This window comes from Felis catus, chromosome A2, assembly GCF_018350175.1.
Source record: "Felis catus isolate Fca126 chromosome A2, F.catus_Fca126_mat1.0, whole genome shotgun sequence".
Lineage (NCBI taxonomy): Eukaryota > Metazoa > Chordata > Mammalia > Carnivora > Felidae > Felis > Felis catus.
In genome coordinates this window covers 44,662,784-44,681,135 of record NC_058369.1, presented here as the reverse complement: position 1 = coordinate 44,681,135, position 18,352 = coordinate 44,662,784, and the positions used below count along the sequence as shown (strand labels likewise).

The 18,352-nt window shown below is 35.7% G+C and overlaps 1 protein-coding gene across 6 annotated transcripts in view; it reads right to left on the bottom strand.

The window, feature by feature from the left end:
- The window catches only part of CNTN4 (contactin 4), an 899,609-nt gene that overhangs the window by 285,384 nt on the left and 595,873 nt on the right, over positions 1 to 18,352 (bottom strand). For all 6 annotated transcript variants that reach the window (XM_045051879.1, XM_011280163.4, XM_019824595.3 and 3 more), the window contains one exon: positions 10,949 to 11,124. In XM_045051879.1, the coding sequence (XP_044907814.1) occupies positions 10,949 to 11,124 (176 nt within the window). The remainder of the gene's footprint in view (positions 1 to 10,948; positions 11,125 to 18,352) is intronic.

The following is an 18,352-nucleotide window of genomic DNA, read 5'->3' as shown; positions in this document are numbered from 1 at the left end:
GCAATGCCATCCCTCTCAATACTTTGTTCCCTGATACAGCTAAGTTACAAAAACACCTCATTTCAGTCTGATTTCCTAAATGGTTTCATTTTTCCTTGATGACAGTAGTCAGCAGAGAATAGGGAAGGAACCGCACATGTGCCAGTCTACTAGTTTCCTAGGGTCACTGTAAACAAGTCACCACAAAGTTGGTGGCTTAACGCTGCACAAATGTATGCTCTCACATTCTGAAGGCTGGAGGTCTAAAATCAAGGTACCAGCAAGGCTGCACTCACTGCGAAGGCTCTAGGGGAGAATCTGTCTCTGTTGCTTCTAGCTCTTGATGGCTGTTGGCAATCCTTGGCATTGCCTGGCTATATCCCTATAATCTCTGCTTCCACAGTCACATCGCCTTCTCCCCTTTGTATCTTCTCCTCCTTTGTCTCTTATATTGCCATTGGATTGAGCGTACGACTGCTTAATTCTGGATGATCTCACCTTGAGATCCTGAATTGAATTATACCAGAAAAGACCCTTTCCCCAAATAAGGTCACATTTCCAGGTTCTAGGTAGACACACCTTTTGGGAAGTTACCACTCAATCCACTAGAGGTGGTCTATCAGGTTGGGAATTTTAAACCGTAACTGAATACGTATCTGTTCTATAACATCATATAACCTCTCAAATATAAAATCTTGAGAAAGAATGGACAGTGACATTTGAGTGACTTCTTACAGTTGGCATTTTCTCCCAGTCAGAAACTGTTTCCTCTTTTCAACTGTATGGCAATACCTAACTGATCGTGCACCAAAACTTCAGTCAAACGTAAAGCACAGTTAAGGCTGTGCAAGAAGGTAAGATTTGTACCTCATTATCTAAAACTTAAACTTGAAAAACAATCAAAATTATTTTAATATTTGTTGACTAAATTACAACAAGGAAACAAAAAGGGACATTTCATTAACTTTTTATTTTTTTACTAAAGTACAAAGTGTAAATTGTTAACTTTACTAACTTAAGTATTGTCTGAGTAAGCTTCTTTGGATCCCCATCTGGTCTTGGTTGCTAATTTTTAGGTGAACTATATTCTTAGGATGCTCTTGATTTTTAAAAAATCTGTATACTTCACAGGGAGCCTGGGTGGTTTAGTAGGTTAAGCGTCTGACTTCCCTTCAGGTCATGATCTCAGTGTTTGTGAGTCTGAGCCCCACAGAGGGCTCTGTGCTGACAGCTCAGAGCCTGGAGCCTGCTTCAGATTCTGTCTCCTTCTCACTCTGCACGCCCCCCCCCCCCACCACCACATGCGCTCTGTCTCTCTCTCTCTCTCTCAAAAAATAAACATTAAAAATTTAAAAATCTATATACTTCATTCATTTACTTCCCAGCCCCCTTTATCAGTCATATAGACCCCAAATTGGACTGTGGATAAGTGGAAGGAGAAATACCTAACAAAGTAATGGCCATAATTAACTAGTACCTGTAGATTAATAGGTTTTGTAGAAGGGAAAGAAAAAAACACACATGACAATTATTTTGTATACCTGTGAATCTCAATGATTAATTGTACCACAACTCACAACTGCCCACATCACTAAGAACCAATACAGAATGGCCGTATCTGACTAGTTCTTAAGGTTTACACTATAAAATCTTCTAGAGACACCAATTCTCACCAGTAATGTCGTTGTATACTATACTAAATGGCAGATCTACTAAAAGAATTATTTCAGAAACTCAGAAAGTTTTGGTTTAAATCCTTCTAACTATTCAAATGAGGAAAACTTACTACTTTATTAAGAATCAAAGGCCTTGCATTGATAAATGTTTTCAGTTTTACTGTCCAAATATTTCTCAGCTGATTAAGTTTTAATTGATCTAAATATTCACAAATTATTTATCCAAACAGTCATCCATCAACATTTTATTGCTTAGAAACAAAAGTTTGCCTATTTAAGCAGACTTCCTAATTAAAAATAAGTCAAGCTAGTCATGGGTTTGGCCATCTATCAAACCCCCAGCCATTGTTATGATTGACTGCACATTTCATTCTTTGGCTATGAAAGATAAACTAATTATTGAATATTAAAAGCAATGAATATTTGAAATTTACTGTGAATAGAAGCAATAATCAAGGGATAAAAAACCAGGTTGCCAAAAGCCCCAGTTTGAACACAGTACAACATTCTAAATTTAATACATTTTTTCTAATTTTTATTACCATCAGCACTGCAGTTATCAGAGGGTGCCCAAGTTAAGGAGAAATCAGACAAGGCGTACTGTAGCAGCAATAAGAAAGATCTATTCCAATGAGACCATCTAATCAGCTGCTGTTCATCAATGAAATATTTTCACCATAAAAAATGCTGGCTGCCACATAATTGCTAAAGCTAAATGAAATTAACCTTGGAATGGATTGGTTTATTGAGTTACTTTACCCTTAAAGATACATTGCTTGAGGTCATCGAGAGGTCAGGACGGAGTGGCTTTTGCACCTAAGGGATCCCTTCACTTATTATCTCTATCCTTCTTTTATCATCTTTTCTGTCTTCTATCTTCTTCCCCTTACTACAAGCTCAGGAGGTAGATACGCAGGGTATGAATAATGTACCAATCTAGCTTCTTTTCCCACCTCGGACAAGGTACCAACAGAGATCAGCATAGGTAACACTCAAGGAGTTTCCTTCAAAGAACATTACCTTGCCCATGGCCAAGACAATGCTAGTTTCCCTACAGAAGACAGGTGACTGGATATTGTTACATAATTTAATTTTACCATGAGCAATTTGGAGATACTTATGTATAAATTATAGTCATCCACAACCTGAGATGATGAAATAAAGTTAAGTCTTTTGTTTTGAAGATCTGTAGTGTTAAAAAAACAGCTAAATTTCCACAATGAAGGCCCCAAACACTATTTATGAAGCAATCAAGTCTGATGGGCTAAAATCTAGAGTTATTGTATTATTCTCTTGGAAGCTGTTCATAATAATCTATATTTATTAAAGTGCATCTTTTTCACATGTAGGGGAGGAATGATATGGGAATAAGAAAGCTTATAATAATATGTCGTTGACAGCTTGGGGATATACAGTTTACCAACACAGGGTTATTTACCATAAAATATCAATATTAAGAATGTTTTATAACCTACTTATAATAAATTGGAAATTTGCATATTAACTTTTAGAGCAGAAATACTGTTATTAATTATTCTCATTATGGAACCTGAAACCAATTATATTAAAATTAGAGTCACAAATATATGCATAATTGCAGTATACAGCATTATGCTTTTAGTTGTTAACAGTAAATCAACATTATGATGACATCAAGGAAGCATATAACTAAAAAATTAAAAATAACAAAAAATTAATGATGGATGTATTATATTAAAGGTTGTAAAACACATCAAAAAATCCAAGTTTGTGTTTCCGAAGGAAATATGTTACCAATCACGGTTTGAATATACAGTTTGAAGATAAATTCTACTAGGAAAGTGTAGTTTTAGGTGTCATGGGGGAACCAGGTATGTCAAATCCCATGTAATGGATGGTCAGGTGTCTATGGGTTCTCTTCCTCCCACTTCATGTTCGGTGAAAGGTATCTCATTTCACTAATTCTCAGATTCATCACCTATGGAATAAAAATAATCAGCCACAGCTTCTAGTTCAGTGCACCCTTGCTCACCTTTGCTTGAGACTCACTTTGGTCTATAAGAAAACATCCCTTCATCTTTATCTAACAGGTCATTGTTCCAAGTCTCATTTTTATAGTTGACATACATTTATCTATAGGGAAATCTTGGGTTATACTGAGAACTAAATGGGACAATATTCCAATGTTCTTAGCATAATATCACATACAGATTAGTAAAATTAGAATAAACATTAAAATAATAGCTAACATTTATTAAACCCTTCATGGGTGCCAGGCAATGACGTAGGAATTTTAACATTATTAATTTATTTGATCCTTACAACAAAGGAGGTAAAGTTATTAACCTCATTTTATGGAGAAAGAAACAGATGCAGAGAGAAGTACCTTGTCCAAGGTCACAGGGTTATAGCAGGGGCTAAATTTCAAACCAGGGAATTTAACTCTGGGGCTTGTGCTCTTATCCATTACACCTAAGCTCTTAATAAATATTAGCTATAAACTGATAGTTACGAGAAGAGAGGTAGGTGGGAGGATGGGTAAAATAGGAATTAAAAGTTAAAAAAATATATATATCTTTTCCATTATATATTACTTTGGGAATATAAAAAAAAAAACCCACACAACTTTAAAATGTAAACAAAGTGTCTAATGATATTCTCTAAAACTTGATAAAAAATGCAGAAAAATAAATAAATACATGTTGGTTATTGTTCTTATTTTAAAGAGACAGAAAAGGGAGAAAAAGAGGATAGAGAAGAGAAAATTAGAGAAGCAATTATACTTAGTGTTCTCATGCTAGGAAATATTCTGGGATTTTGCATGGGCTGTATAATCTAATCTTCATAACAACCCTAAAAGGTAAGTATGGTTGTCTGCACAATGCTGACGAGAAGTCTGAGTTTTAGAAACCTTATAGGACAACTAAAGTGAACTAGAACAATACACAACGTTCCATTCCATCTAAACTTAAGCAATATAGTTATCTCAGCTACTCAAATCCACACAGCCAATTAAAAAAAAATACTTATTTGGGGGCACCCAAATTGGGTGGCTCAGTCTTGACTCTTGACTCTTTGACTCTTGATTTTGGCTCAGATCATAATCTCAATGTTCCTGAGATAGAGACAGGGTTGGACTATATGCTGTCAGTGGGGAGCCTACTTGGGGTTCTTTCTCTCCTCGCTCTCTGCTCCTCCCCCAGCCCTCACTTTCTCTTTCTCTCTCTCAAAATAAATAAATAAACAATAAAAAAATAGATAGGGGCACCTGGGTGGCTCAGTCGGTTAGGCACCCAACTTTGGCTCAGGTCATGATCTCACATGCCTGGGTTCAAGCCCCGTGTAGGACTCTGTGGACAGTGAGAGCTTGGAGCCTGCTTCAAATTCTGTGTCTCACTCTCTCTGTGCCCCTCCCCTGCTTGCATTCTCTCTCTCTCAAAAATAAACACTAATACTTATCTGACTATTTTCTAAGTGTGTAAGTGTGTATTGCATTTTACTTTAAAAAATGTTGGGGGCGCCTGGATGGCTCAGTTGGTTAAGCATCTGACTTCCGCTCAGGTCATGATCTTGCAGTCTGTGAGTGCAAGCCCCGCACTGTGCTGACAGCTCAGAGCCTGGAGCCTGCTTCGGATTCTGTGTCTCTCTCTCTCTCTCTCTGACCCTCCCCCGTTCATGCTCTGTCTCTCTCTGTCTCAGAAATAAATAAACATTAAAAAAATTTTTTTTAAATGTCAGTACGTCTGAGAAAAATACTGCCCTGCTGAATAACCATGCACAATGATTCTCAAGCAAATTTAGATTGGGATACTTGGCTGGGGAAGTGAGCACCTAGGCTGATGGAGCCATAGCACTTCATTCCACACAGACAAAATGTCTGGAAATATTCCTACCATTAAGCTGAGGAAATAATGCAACAAAGTTCCCTCCACCACTGGCATTATCTTCTGATTCAATTGCCTATGTGAGAATTAAAAATGATTCAACTTGCTTTTCTCCTTGGGTGGAAGGGAAGTTAAAGCAAGGCTAGTCCTAAAACATTTTATTGAGACCATCCATAGTCTGAGGCCAAGTTTTCAGGAGTTGGATGGCATGTTTGATGCATTATCTACATGAACATATTTTTTTTTCCCCTTAAACAAAGACCTCCTGCCCCAACAAGTATTCTTATCTGGAATAAGATGTCAACTGTCTTCTACATAACCTCAAGGTTGGAATGTTGCACCCACTTACAAAGCACTTCCAAAGGGTCATCAGAAAGTCTTTGAACTCAGTGGTTCAACTCATGACCCAAATATAGCCTGATGATCTTAACATCCACCCTTATTATCTATCCACTTATTACTATTGCAAGTTCACTAAGGGCCAGGCACTGGGTAGACCCTGGTAAATTAATCAATAAGGTTTGGTAGCCCTAGATATAACAGAAGGAGTAAACAGTAGAAGGGGTATTGGTAGTCTTGTGACAGGAAGAGAAATGATTGCTAATGGCTTAATAGTGCAGGGGGCCTGAGAAACAGAACGTGCTCCATATTGCAATACAATATGTATACTCATGAAAATGTCCACATCTCATCAACAGTGACTTAAATTACTCTATGCCTTTTTAAAAAGTGACTTTTTAATAAGGAAGGAGTTTTATCCTGAAGATACTGAATGAAAAAAAAATGGTGTGGGGGGTAAGTTCTCAGAGGCATCAACTCCATTAATGAGATTTTTTGGTTATGTAAATTAATTCATTTTTTAAAAACTGCTAAATACAAAAGATTACAAAATTCTGTCTACAAAGCAGTGTGAAAATATTTAAAAATAATGTATACACAATGTCTACCTTGTAAGATTGTCCTATAGATAAATTTATATAAAGTATGAAAATGACATTTCAAGGTATGACATGTTTGATAAAGATGAAGGGATGTTTTCTTATACATCAAAGTGAGTCTTAAAAAAATTTTTTTTAATGTTTACTAATTTTTGAGAAAGAGAGAGACAGAGCATGAGCTGGGGAAGGGCAGAGAGAGAGAGGGTGACACAGAATCCAAAGCAGGCTCCAGGCTCTCAAACCCATGGATAGCATGATCATGACGTGATCAGAAGTCAAATGCTCAACCAAATGAGCTACCCAGACACCCCAATTAAAAGGAGTCTTAAGCAGAGGCAAGCAAGGGTAAACTGAACTAGAAACAGAGGCTGGTTTTCCTTGGTAGCCACTGATTAACTGTGTAAATAACAATGAGTAATTAATTTACTCCAATCTTAAATTTCATTTTTTAAGTGTTTATTTATTTATTTATTCAGAGAGAGAGTGTGCAAGACAGCATGACTGGGGGAGGGGAAGAGAGAGAGGGGGAGAGAATCCCAAGAAGGCTCCATGCTGACAGCACAGAGTCCAATGCAGGGCTTGATCTCATGGACCATGAGATCATGACTTGAGCCAAAATCAAGAGTTGGACGCTTAACCAACTGAGCCACCAAGGCACCCCACCAATCTTCAATTTAATTTTTAAAATGATATAGGCCAAGAATCTTTTAAGGTCTATTTCAGCCATAAAATTATAGGATTAAAAATGAAGAAATATTTTCACTTGCATACTATAGTACAGTAAGCATGATCAAAAGACTTTTATTTCCCTCACTGATTATGAAAATTCTTGGGGAGAAAGAAGTTACTTAGTAACATTCAGAAGATGTAATTGTCATGCTTAACCTTACATCATTCAAGAAAAGTATTTTACTCTAAACAATTAAAAAATGGTTTTTGAATAAAGGCAACATCTTAAAAAAAAGATAGAAAAAAAGTCTAAAAACTAGGAAGATCAAGAAGCTGGATTCCAGAAAATTATTAGAATATAAAGAGTTTTGATTTACAAAAATGCATCACCCCCCAAACAATTTTATGCATATATTTTCTTTGTTGTGTCACTAAAGAAGCAATTAATAAAAGAATTCCTTTATTCATACATAGAAAGTGTCCTACACTTTGCAAATAGAAGGATGGAAAGACAGACTCAGTTCTCTTAGAATGTAGATTCTATCGTAACAATTAATGAGAAAAAATATACAAAATCATTCTATTTTGTATTAAGTCCTTACTAATGAAACAGAGGCTGCTGTTATGTAGAAGTGGCGGGCTGGAAGGAGGAAAGCGGCAGAGAAGAATAGAAATGATGTGCATTACTTCTTAGATTAGACAGGATGATGTGAAAACTTTCTCTTAGGAGGTCATACCTAAATTGAGAATTAAGGATCATGAGACGTGAGCCTGTGAAGGATCATAAGAAAAGCATATCAGACAGGGGCAATGAAAGTATCAAGGCTTTGGAGTGCCTGGGTTGCTCAGTCGGTTAAGTGGACGGACTCTTGGTTTTGGCTCAGGTCATGATCCTGAGGCTGTGGGATTGAGCCCTGTGTCAGGCTCTGCTGTAAGCCTGGAGACTGCTTGGGATGTCTCTCCCTGTCTGCCCCTCTCTCCCTCTCTCTCTCTCTCTGTTTCTCTCTCAAATAAATAAAAAGTGAGGAAAAAAAAAAAAAAAGAAAGTATCAAGGCTCGGGTGCAAAAGATAGTTTCTCATTTTCAAGAAATTAAAATGAGACCATGGTAATGAATTTGAGATTTATTCTAAGTGCAGTAGAAGGCATAAAACAGCAAAGTGGAATGATCTCATTTGCATGTTTAAAAGATTACTTTGCCTGTTTTATGATAAATGGTTAAAGACGATCTAGAGAAGATGCACAGAGACCAGGTAGGAGGGGGTGCTGAAGAAATAATACATCTTGATTTCACCAAGGCATGTGACAAAGATTCTCACCGCTTTAAGAACACATAGGAAAAACTGGGGTTCAATTATAGTATGTTTAGGAAAATGTGTAGCTAATTGAACAAGAGTATGCAAAGAATATTGATTTAAAAGTTCAATCTCATCTTAGCGGAAATTCTGTATTGGCATGCTGCCCTGTCCTGGTCAACATGTTATATCAATTATTTGAACGTACACATGCTTATCAAATTTTCTGCTGACATTAAAGTAGGAGGACAATCAATATGTCAGATTAAAAAAAAGATTTAAAACAATTTCAACTGTAAGGGAACAAAGGGTCACCACTCAGAAGGTGAATTTAATAGGGGTAAATATAATATTCTGAGTTTAGGTTAATAAAATAACATGGTTGGGTAGCTGGAGATTAATAGGCATTCATAAAAAATCAATTCTCAGATTTTACATGACTGTATGTTCATGTAAGGTTAAGATGTGAGACTGGGGCTTTAAGAAAAGATGAATATCAATGTCAGCTGCATTCATTGAAAAAGAAGTTCACATTGTGGGATACTACTGCTCCCACTGTCCTCTGCAAAGGTCAAGGCCCATGCGTAGAATTAGATACATTTCTATATGGTCATAAATTGATAGATAAATTAACAAAAATTGATGTGATATGAAGAAGATGGTTGTAGATTAAGTGCCTGGAGAAGACAACAATTAGGAAAGAAGGGACATGATTGTATTTTCACATATTTGAAGCCTAACCAGGATCACACAGTAAGCATGGGGTGTGAGAGTGATGGAAATTTAGACATTTAGTTAAAATTTTATGAAAGAGATGCTGCGTTTGTTTTTATACTTCTGAATAACTAGAGCAGTCTACCATGGATCAGGATGCTTTGTGATGAATAGGTGAGCTCTCTAGTTTTAGAATTTTTAAGGCTCAGTCACAGATTTTGATGGTGGCAGGATACCTACATTATATATTAAGTGGGATAAGTAAGGTGGACTCCAAACCCTGGTCCTCAGGCCAACTCAGCCACCCACAAAATGAGTGATAGAGCTTTCTCCTAGGCTAAATGAATCTAATTAAATGACCACTCTCAAATATGATATTCTGTTTTTTAGATAGTTCTGGTAATAGAAATGCCTGTACTTTTACAAAAGGATAGCCTTAAGAGTTGGTGATTTGTTTTTTGAATGCCATAAATTAGAAAATCAAGAGTTGGCAGTTCTATGTCAACCTCTAATTTTTGTTGTTACTATTGCTATCTTAAAAATTTTCTTTTATTATGGAATCCAAAAATCAAAGAAGTACAACTTTAATTGAGTGTAGAGATCTCCCTACTCTTAGAATCAATGAATCTGTGTTTATTTTTTTTAAATAAATCCAACAGAATTCACTTGCTATTCCTAAAAAATAAGTATAGACTTGCATTAGACCAGGAGAAATAAACATTTTGGTTCTGTAGCATTCAATCAGACATATAATCCTTCTATTATTCTGTACACCTAAGGATATTTGGAAGATATCAGGAGATATTCACCAAAAAATAATCTTGGAATCCTATATATACCTAATACTCAGAAAATTCATTTCTCAACTAGCAAAAATGCCACGTGACGGCAATAATAGATTAAGCACTGAATATTAGATATATTTGATGTTGAGTTCCCAGAGAGGATTTTGTTAATGAGAATATTCTACAGTGTTACTGCCAACAGACTTTGTAATTATGAAACCTTTGACATTAATGCACTGCTGTATGAGTTGGGATTTTATACTGGAAATATATAATCATATGCAAATACATAGACCCTTAAAAATGTAACTGCACATCAATCCTTAAAGGCATCTATACTCAAATGTGTACTCACTGCTCTTCCCTGTGGATTTTATTTTCAACTTACTATTTCTAAATTCCACTTTCTTTCATATGCTCATGAACTTTTATTAGATGATGGTCTTACGAGATGGCAATTTGTTTTTTAAATGTTCTAAGCTGGAAATATAAAAGGTATAGTATAAAAGTGAACACTTTGCCTCTGCTTACTGTTGTTGTTATAGTTGTTTTAAAAATTTTCCTAATCTATAAAATAAGAAAAAAAAAAGGAGAATTATAGGATTAATAGACTAGCAAAATTTGTTGCAACTGTAAACTTTATGGTTAAACATTTCTCAAAATGACTATTACTGGCAGTTCAATAGCTTGCTTATACACACTCTATAATGTGTATGTATCTATGTGTGTTATTTTGTTGTGTATGTAAATTTATACGTATATAAATTTGTGTGTGTGTGAATTTATATATGTACAGAGAATCCTCTAACAAACTATCATATAATCAGTCTTAATCCTTATAAAAGCAGAATACAGCTTTCCACTTAGATTTACAATTTATCCTATAAACAAGGTACTTTCCAAATATGAAGAAAAGGTAAAGATCATACAACAAATTAAAATCTATTTGGTTTTTAAAAGAAACTGTTTTAAAGGCTTAATGGTGTAAAAATTCAGAGTAACATTTGCACACAATGTAATTGCTACTTACAAGCAAACTGAAGCTTTGCTTCTCTGCTAACAATTGTTCCAAATGAGTTTGTTGCTATGCACTGGTACGTTCCGGCATCTTGGGTTTTATTGGGGTTATTGATCAACAAGCTGCCTTCAACAACACTGTAGCGGAAATCCACACCAATGTCAACATCTGTTCCATTTAATTTCCACCTATAGCATAAAAATGCCAGTAGATAAAGCCTTGTAATATTAATCAATATTTCTGAATCATTTAAAACATATAAAAACTATATAAATAGCATGAAATACCATCTGTGACTTTTTTTAACCATGGTAGAAAAAAAAAAGTTAGAAATGCTCTACCCAGCAATGGTGACAACTTAAGTGCTATGGAAAGAGCATGCCTTTTATAGTAAGCAATGATATTAAAATTTTAACACTTGCTTTTGTGGCTACTTGATTCTACACACACTTTATTTTAAAATCCCCATAGCATCTTGTACAACTTTCTTCAAATAGGGCTCCTCGGAAAAAGTCCTTTTTTCTAGTTTGTAGTTATTCTTTAAATGGATCTCTACAGATGACAGACTATACCACTTACAGGTAGATTGCTGAGTATTTGATGAAATTGCTGCAGAGATGCTTTGATTTGGTCCTTAATATGACTGAAATGGCTGACTGCAAAGCAGAGGAACTCTATTGATCTAGAGCTGTCTTAGGGGCCAAACTAGTCTTGATCATGGATCACTTTGAAGATCTTCTTAGTCAATGGCACTCAAATATCAATCAACCATCCCAGTAAACTGCAGATCAGGTCATTAGGTAACAGAGGCAAATAGAGCTGTGTTGTTCTTCTGTTTATTTACTTCAATCATCTATTGTATCTGATGATATTGTTTGGCCCTATAAATAAATTTTCCTGGGATGTGCACATTTAAACAGCCAAGCTTTACTAACAAGATCTACTTCCTTTCCTTCTTTTTTTTTTTTTTTTTCCCACAGCCAGTAACATTCCAAAGAGAGCTTATTTTAACCAAATTGCCTTCCTTTGAATACTTTGGAACTTTTGAGCTAATACAATTCACTGACTATGTATCTTATTTTTCTTTTCCCCCTCCCTCCCAAATTCTACATAAATACCAGGTAATGAAAATATGCCATGGTTGAAGCTTCTAAAATATCAAGAGTCCCACAGAAGCATTCCCATGGGGAGACCAAAAAATAAGAAAACACTGCAGCACAAAGGAAATTGATAAAAAACCATAACAAGATTAAAGAATGAGAGACTTTATTTTTATTTCCTTCAATCAGTAAAAAACAAACAAAAAGCCATTTAAAATGTGTATGTATACCTACATACTCACTGTGTATCTTCTCACAATATTCTGGAGTACTATGGCTGGTGTGTACAATGAATGTAAAAGGATTTATATGAAACCATACAATCCAGTTTGTTTCACGATTTTGGATATTTGGTGTCAAAAAAAGCAGAAGTTTAAAGATGATCCTTTTCTCTGTGTCAAGAGCTCTTTCACACTTCAAGGTCAATTCTATTTTGTTCTATTTTTATTTTTTTTAAGTTCACTTATTTATTTTGGAGGGAGGGAGGGAGGGAGAGGGAGAGGGGGAGAGAGAGAGAGAGAGAGAGAGAGAGAGAGAGAGAGAGAGAGAGAGAGCAGGAGGGGCAAAAAGGGAGAGACAGAGTCCTAAGCAGGCTCTGCACTGTCAGCATAGAGCCCGCGATGTGGGGCTCAAACCCATGAACCCTGAGATCACGGGTAAGCAAGAATAAGATGTTTAACCGACTGAGCCACCCAGATACCCCAGGGTCAATTTTAAATCACCTTTTCCATTGAAATCTTTTCAATATTCATAGTCAAAATTAATTAATGTTTTCACCAGTCTCCTATAGGATTCTCTCTGCTTCATCAGTTAGGAATTTGCCTTCACCAGAGATAATGTGCCTACATCACTTTTGTATTGTCCCCTTAGCAACCTAGACCTTGACACTCTCCTCAATAAATGCCTGTGGAACTTGACTAAATATTGTACTTCTTTATGATATATTTTAGCTTTGAGCATACACAATTTATGAGCATTGTAGCCCATCACAGCATGGTGGTGTACGTTTGTTCACATCCATGTCTTTGCATTGTAAAATTTAGAAACATGAGGGGCAGGAAAGGTAGGTCAGAATCACAAAATTGGACATAGCTCTTTATGTGTTTGTTTATAAGAAGATGGGTATTAGAAAAAGACATTGTTTTTAAGCTTGACAGTAATTCTTTCTGTGTTCTGACACAGACATGAAAGTAATAAGCAATAAAAAGAGAACAGCTGCGTTATATTTTAGCAGGTCTATCTGCACATGAATCTCTAGAAATGACTGCCTGCCCTAGACAGTTTTTTTTTTTTTTTTATTTTTGAGTCAGCTGATCACGTCTTGGCTATAACTCTCACTTCAAATGATAGTTGAGCAATTTAATATGACAAATCTAAGAACTCAAAGAGGAAATTGCAATATAATGTGAGCTGCAAGCAGAATGTGGAATTTAGAAATGGACCATGTGAGTCTTTTTAGAAAAGTGGTTGTAGGAATAATGAGAACACCTCTGTAGGTTTGTCTACACTAGTCATCTCAACCTAAATGCTCTGCAGAAAGTCCTTTAATCTACTTTATTGCCTGCTTTTACATACAAATAGCAAAGGAAAAGGGATTATTTAGAAAATAAAGTGCTTGCTGGGAAATGCAGTTGAGACTAGATTACAAAGCACTCTACCCAGTTTTATTGCAATGCAGTCAATGTTCATTCCCACTGAATGTGGATTGCTTTGAATTCCTTATCCTATTCCATACTAGAACACTCTTGAAAAATCACAGTTTATTTTCAATGTTTGAAGAATCTTTATGTACTGGTGATAAAGAAAATGCCCATATGGAGCAAAGGGAGATTTTCTCTAGGGTCAGGATAAATTAGTAAGTCACGTAAACTGATTTCTGAATCATTTCGGAACCGCAACTTAACTCTCTCCAGAGTCCGGTTGTGCCCACTGACATTCTGGAAGGTACAATTTTCCCAACTTTTCTGGGAAGTTATCTATGGAATTTGTTGTAGTAAACCCCTCTTGCTTTGTTCATGGTTTCAACTTGGCATGGAAGAAGGGGCAAGACCTTTCTGACTTGGATTTTTTTGTCTACAAACTAAATCAAATACAAACCTCACAGCAAAAGTACTCCAACCAAGTACTTGAACGTCCCTTCTGTCTGGAAAGGGAAGCTGAGTGCAGTAAGTAATGTCAGAAGTCCTTAAGAAACTTTCATACAAGGAAAGTTGGCACAAGTCAAAACTTCTTAAATTTTTCTGGGTCTGGGTCAATCCTTTCAAAATCGAGGGGCAGGAAACAATGAAAAGAGAAGGCTCAGTTGAGGGAATAATACAAAGCAGAGAGGTCAGTTGTGGTGTTTGAGGAAAAACCTAATGCTGAAGATCCCCACGGAGAATTCACCTTGAATTTCTCCTATTTGTTCTTCCCCCTCAAAGTCAGCCAGAGCACTGAAAAAGTTTAGCCAGACTGATGTTTGAAAATACCCGATCACTCCATTTTTTCTCTTGCTCTTTCCTTCAACAAGAGGGAGTTTTTAGCTCCCAGGTAGCAACTGGCTATTATGTTACACAGAAACTGCCAAAGGTATAAAGGAAAACCCAGTCCACTGCAACCAATTGCTGGTGCATTTGATTAAAAGTTTCCTTCTCTGCTTTTTCTGGCAATCTTTAAAAACATAATAGGTTTCTGTTCCACCGCTTGTTTTAAATAACAAAGCAGGCCCCTATATCTTGAAACACAATGTTACAAAAACAATGTTAATTAAAGGTCACAGTTTGGAGGAAAAACAAAGCAACAACTTGCCAAATTCTGCTGCAAAATTTGTTTTCATTTAAGGCTAACATCTGAACTTACACTTGGCTATGTACTAAAGCATGGATCCATTTAACTCATCATTTATGTATGTAGAAACCTTTCCTTCTTGCATTTATTGTTTACTATATAACACATCTTAAAATATCTGATTAAACCTTGAATTCAACATATTATAGGGAGAATAAGTACATATTCTGGTTTGCCCAAGGATAGTGCTGGTTTTATACCTGCTGTCCTAGAATAATTATTAACAGTGGTGTTCACTCTCAAAATTATCCTGGTTTTGAATGATAAATTACATGTCCATTAGAGAGGTCTTTTTTTGGTTTTAATTTCAGTAATGCACTTCCTATGGCAAAATATCCACACAGCAAAATAATATTTACCCTCTAGATACAGTTAAATGTCTCCTTTTCTGTGAAACTTTCACTAAAACCTTCCACCTTCCATCCTGAAGTAGACTTTCTTCCCTCCAGGATGCCCTGGAACTTGGACATCCTTTATAGCACTGACAGCACAGTATTTGCAGCATAGCAAGTCCTACTATGAGGCAGTCCTCCAAAAAGCATACTACTTGAACATGCAGTCTATTAATCTTTGAATATCTTAAACCTAGGATGGCATTTGGTAAATCGCCGTTGCTTAACAGAGTGGTTGAAATACCTTTCCTGGACCACATATTTTTCAGACTCCTAGTCCATACCCTAATTCAAAGGAGAGCTGCTATGGTGGACTCCTGAGTAGAAGTTCTGCAATTACTCACCAGTTAATTGCTGAACCAGTTCCATGTACCTAAAATTCATAGTCTGAAAACCACTGGGTGGGTTGTTGCATGATGATATATTTGATGAATGAATGAATGGGCACACAAATTAAATTCTAAAATAATTTCCACTATGCTAATACTGCCATCCTTTACCTTGTATAAGATGTCCTTTGCCCTGTGCCACTTTGCAAGCTCAGCATCACAGTTCAAATCCCACTTCTCTGGATCCTTAATGACTCTAATCTCTTCCTGTCCTAACTATGTTATATATTACTTTTGTTTTTACACACTATTATATTTTGGTTATTAAAGTTATTGTCATTAAACGTGAATAGAGGCAAAATCCTATTCATAAGACATATAGAGTTATTGTTTTTATATGGCCCGGCAAACACTTATTCACCCAACATTTACTTTTTTTTTTTTTTTTTTTTTATATTTCCGTGTATTTCACTCTTTCTCTTTGAAGTCTCAGACTCCTACCTGCTTCTGCTTCAGAATGACATACATACCACATTTTGCCTGTCTGGAATTTCATATGTGTGTGAATTCCTCATACACATGTGACTATATTTGATTATCTTATGTTAATCTGCCTCGTGTAAATTTAAGTTTTAGTGCAGCTAGAAGAACCTTGGACAGAAGAAAATTTCATCTGCCCCAATTATAAAACACCATGAGGCAATAAAGATCTGTGTGTAAGAAAAAGTAGTATTATTACTTTTAAAGTCTCCTGTTTCCATTTAGATTCTAGTCATTTCCCTCTGAATGGTTAATTATAACTTCTAATTTTGGCTTTCTCATTCCCTTGATTTTCTTTATGATTTTATTAAGTATGTTGGTATCCTTAAACAAGTGCTCTAGCTGACCTGCTTTTGAACTTTATGAATATGGAATTATACTCTATTCTTCTGTGACTTGCTTTGTTTGTTCAAAATTACATTCCTGTGATCCATCACTCTGCAGCCATAATTTATCATTTTCACTACTGCTTGGGGATACCTTGTATGAACATACTAGGTTTAATCTATCTGTACGATGTTGAATTTAATCTTCTAAATTTCTGTTAATCTGGTAGACTTGGAAGAGTGTGTCATTTTAGTTTTAATTTGTGTATTTCTGCTCACCAATGGCACAGATAATCTTTCTACATATTTAATGGATATTTGATATTCCTTTTCTTAGAAGTACATAATCAAGTCTTTTGGTAATGTTTCTACTAGGCTACTCGGTTTTTTTAATTTTTTAATTTTTTTTTTTTTTTTACTTTTTGAGTTGTGTGGATTTAAAATATATTTTTGGATATTACTTCTTTGCCAATGACATGTATTAAAAATATCTTCTCCCAGTTGGAAGCTTGAAATTTTACTCATCTCAGTATTTCTGTTGAACAGAAGTTCTTAATGTTAATGAGGTTAAATATTTTCTTTTAAGATTTGTGCTTTTCCTGTCATATTTGAGAAATACTTCCTTGCCTCCAAAGTCACAGATATGAATGCCTATCTTCTTTTAAAAGTCCATGTCCCATGCAGGTCTTCCATTCACCTGAAATTTGTGTATGCAGTTAGGTTGGGGTCAAATTTTATTTTATTTTTTTAGCCATGTAGATACATCCATTGTGCAGTTTATCTTTTTAAAACTTATTTCTATTGTTGCTATGGATCTTAATTTTTCTTTTTTTTAACTCCACAAGACAGTGCTTTTTAAAATTATTTTTTATTGTTTAGTGTAACTGCAATTGATCTGATGTAGAAAGACGAATCTTCACCACTTGCTTTACCTATCTTTAGTTCTTGTATCTCTGGTACTCTGGTATCATTTTCATTTTGCTTTAATTCTATCTTTTAGAATTTTCTTTAGCGAGTGTGTCTGCTGGAGTCAAACTTTAGTTTCTGAATGCCTGAACACATATTTGCTTTGTTGTCTTTTTAAGAAAGTATTTCTGCTACACAGAAATTTGACAGTTAATTTCTTTCAGCATATTGTCTTCCATCTTGGTTTTTTGTTGCTATTGAGAAGTCTGGTCTGCCATCGACTTGAAGGTTATCTATATTATCAACTTAACTATTTTTATGATCATCTTTGATTTGGGTGTTTGGCTGTTTCACTATTATAATTCTAGACGAGGCGTTATTTTCATTTGAACTCCTTGAAATTCATTTGTCTTCCTAAATCTATAGCTTGGGGTATTTTTTTTAAGATTTTATTTTTAAGTAATCTCCACACCCAACATGGGGCTAGAACTCACAACCCCAACATCAACAGTCACATGCTCCACCGACTGAGCCAGCCAGGCTCACTCCAAGCCCTGAAAGCTTGGAATTTTTAATTAACTTTGGAAAATTCTTAACCTTCTCTTAAAATATTGCTTCTGCCTCATTCTCCCTTGCTTTTCTTTATGGAACTGTGATTAAACTATGCAAATATTTCCCATTAATCCCTTTTGCTCTTTCACTACACTTTCTCTCCCCCACCTCCCTCGTTTCTTCTCTCTCTCTCTCTCTCTCTCTCTCTCTCTCTCTCTGCCTCTCTCCCTTTGCATCTTTTTACTCCTTTCTGCTGCCTTTGGATGATTTCTTCAGATAGATCATGCAATTTACTAATTCTCCTTTCAGCTGTGTCTCATCTTCTATTAAAACCACTTAGCAGGGGCGCCTGGGTGACTAAGTCAGTTAAGCATCAGACTTCAGCTCAGGTCATGATCTCACACTCATGAGTTTGAGCCCCACACCGGGCTCTGCACTGACAGCT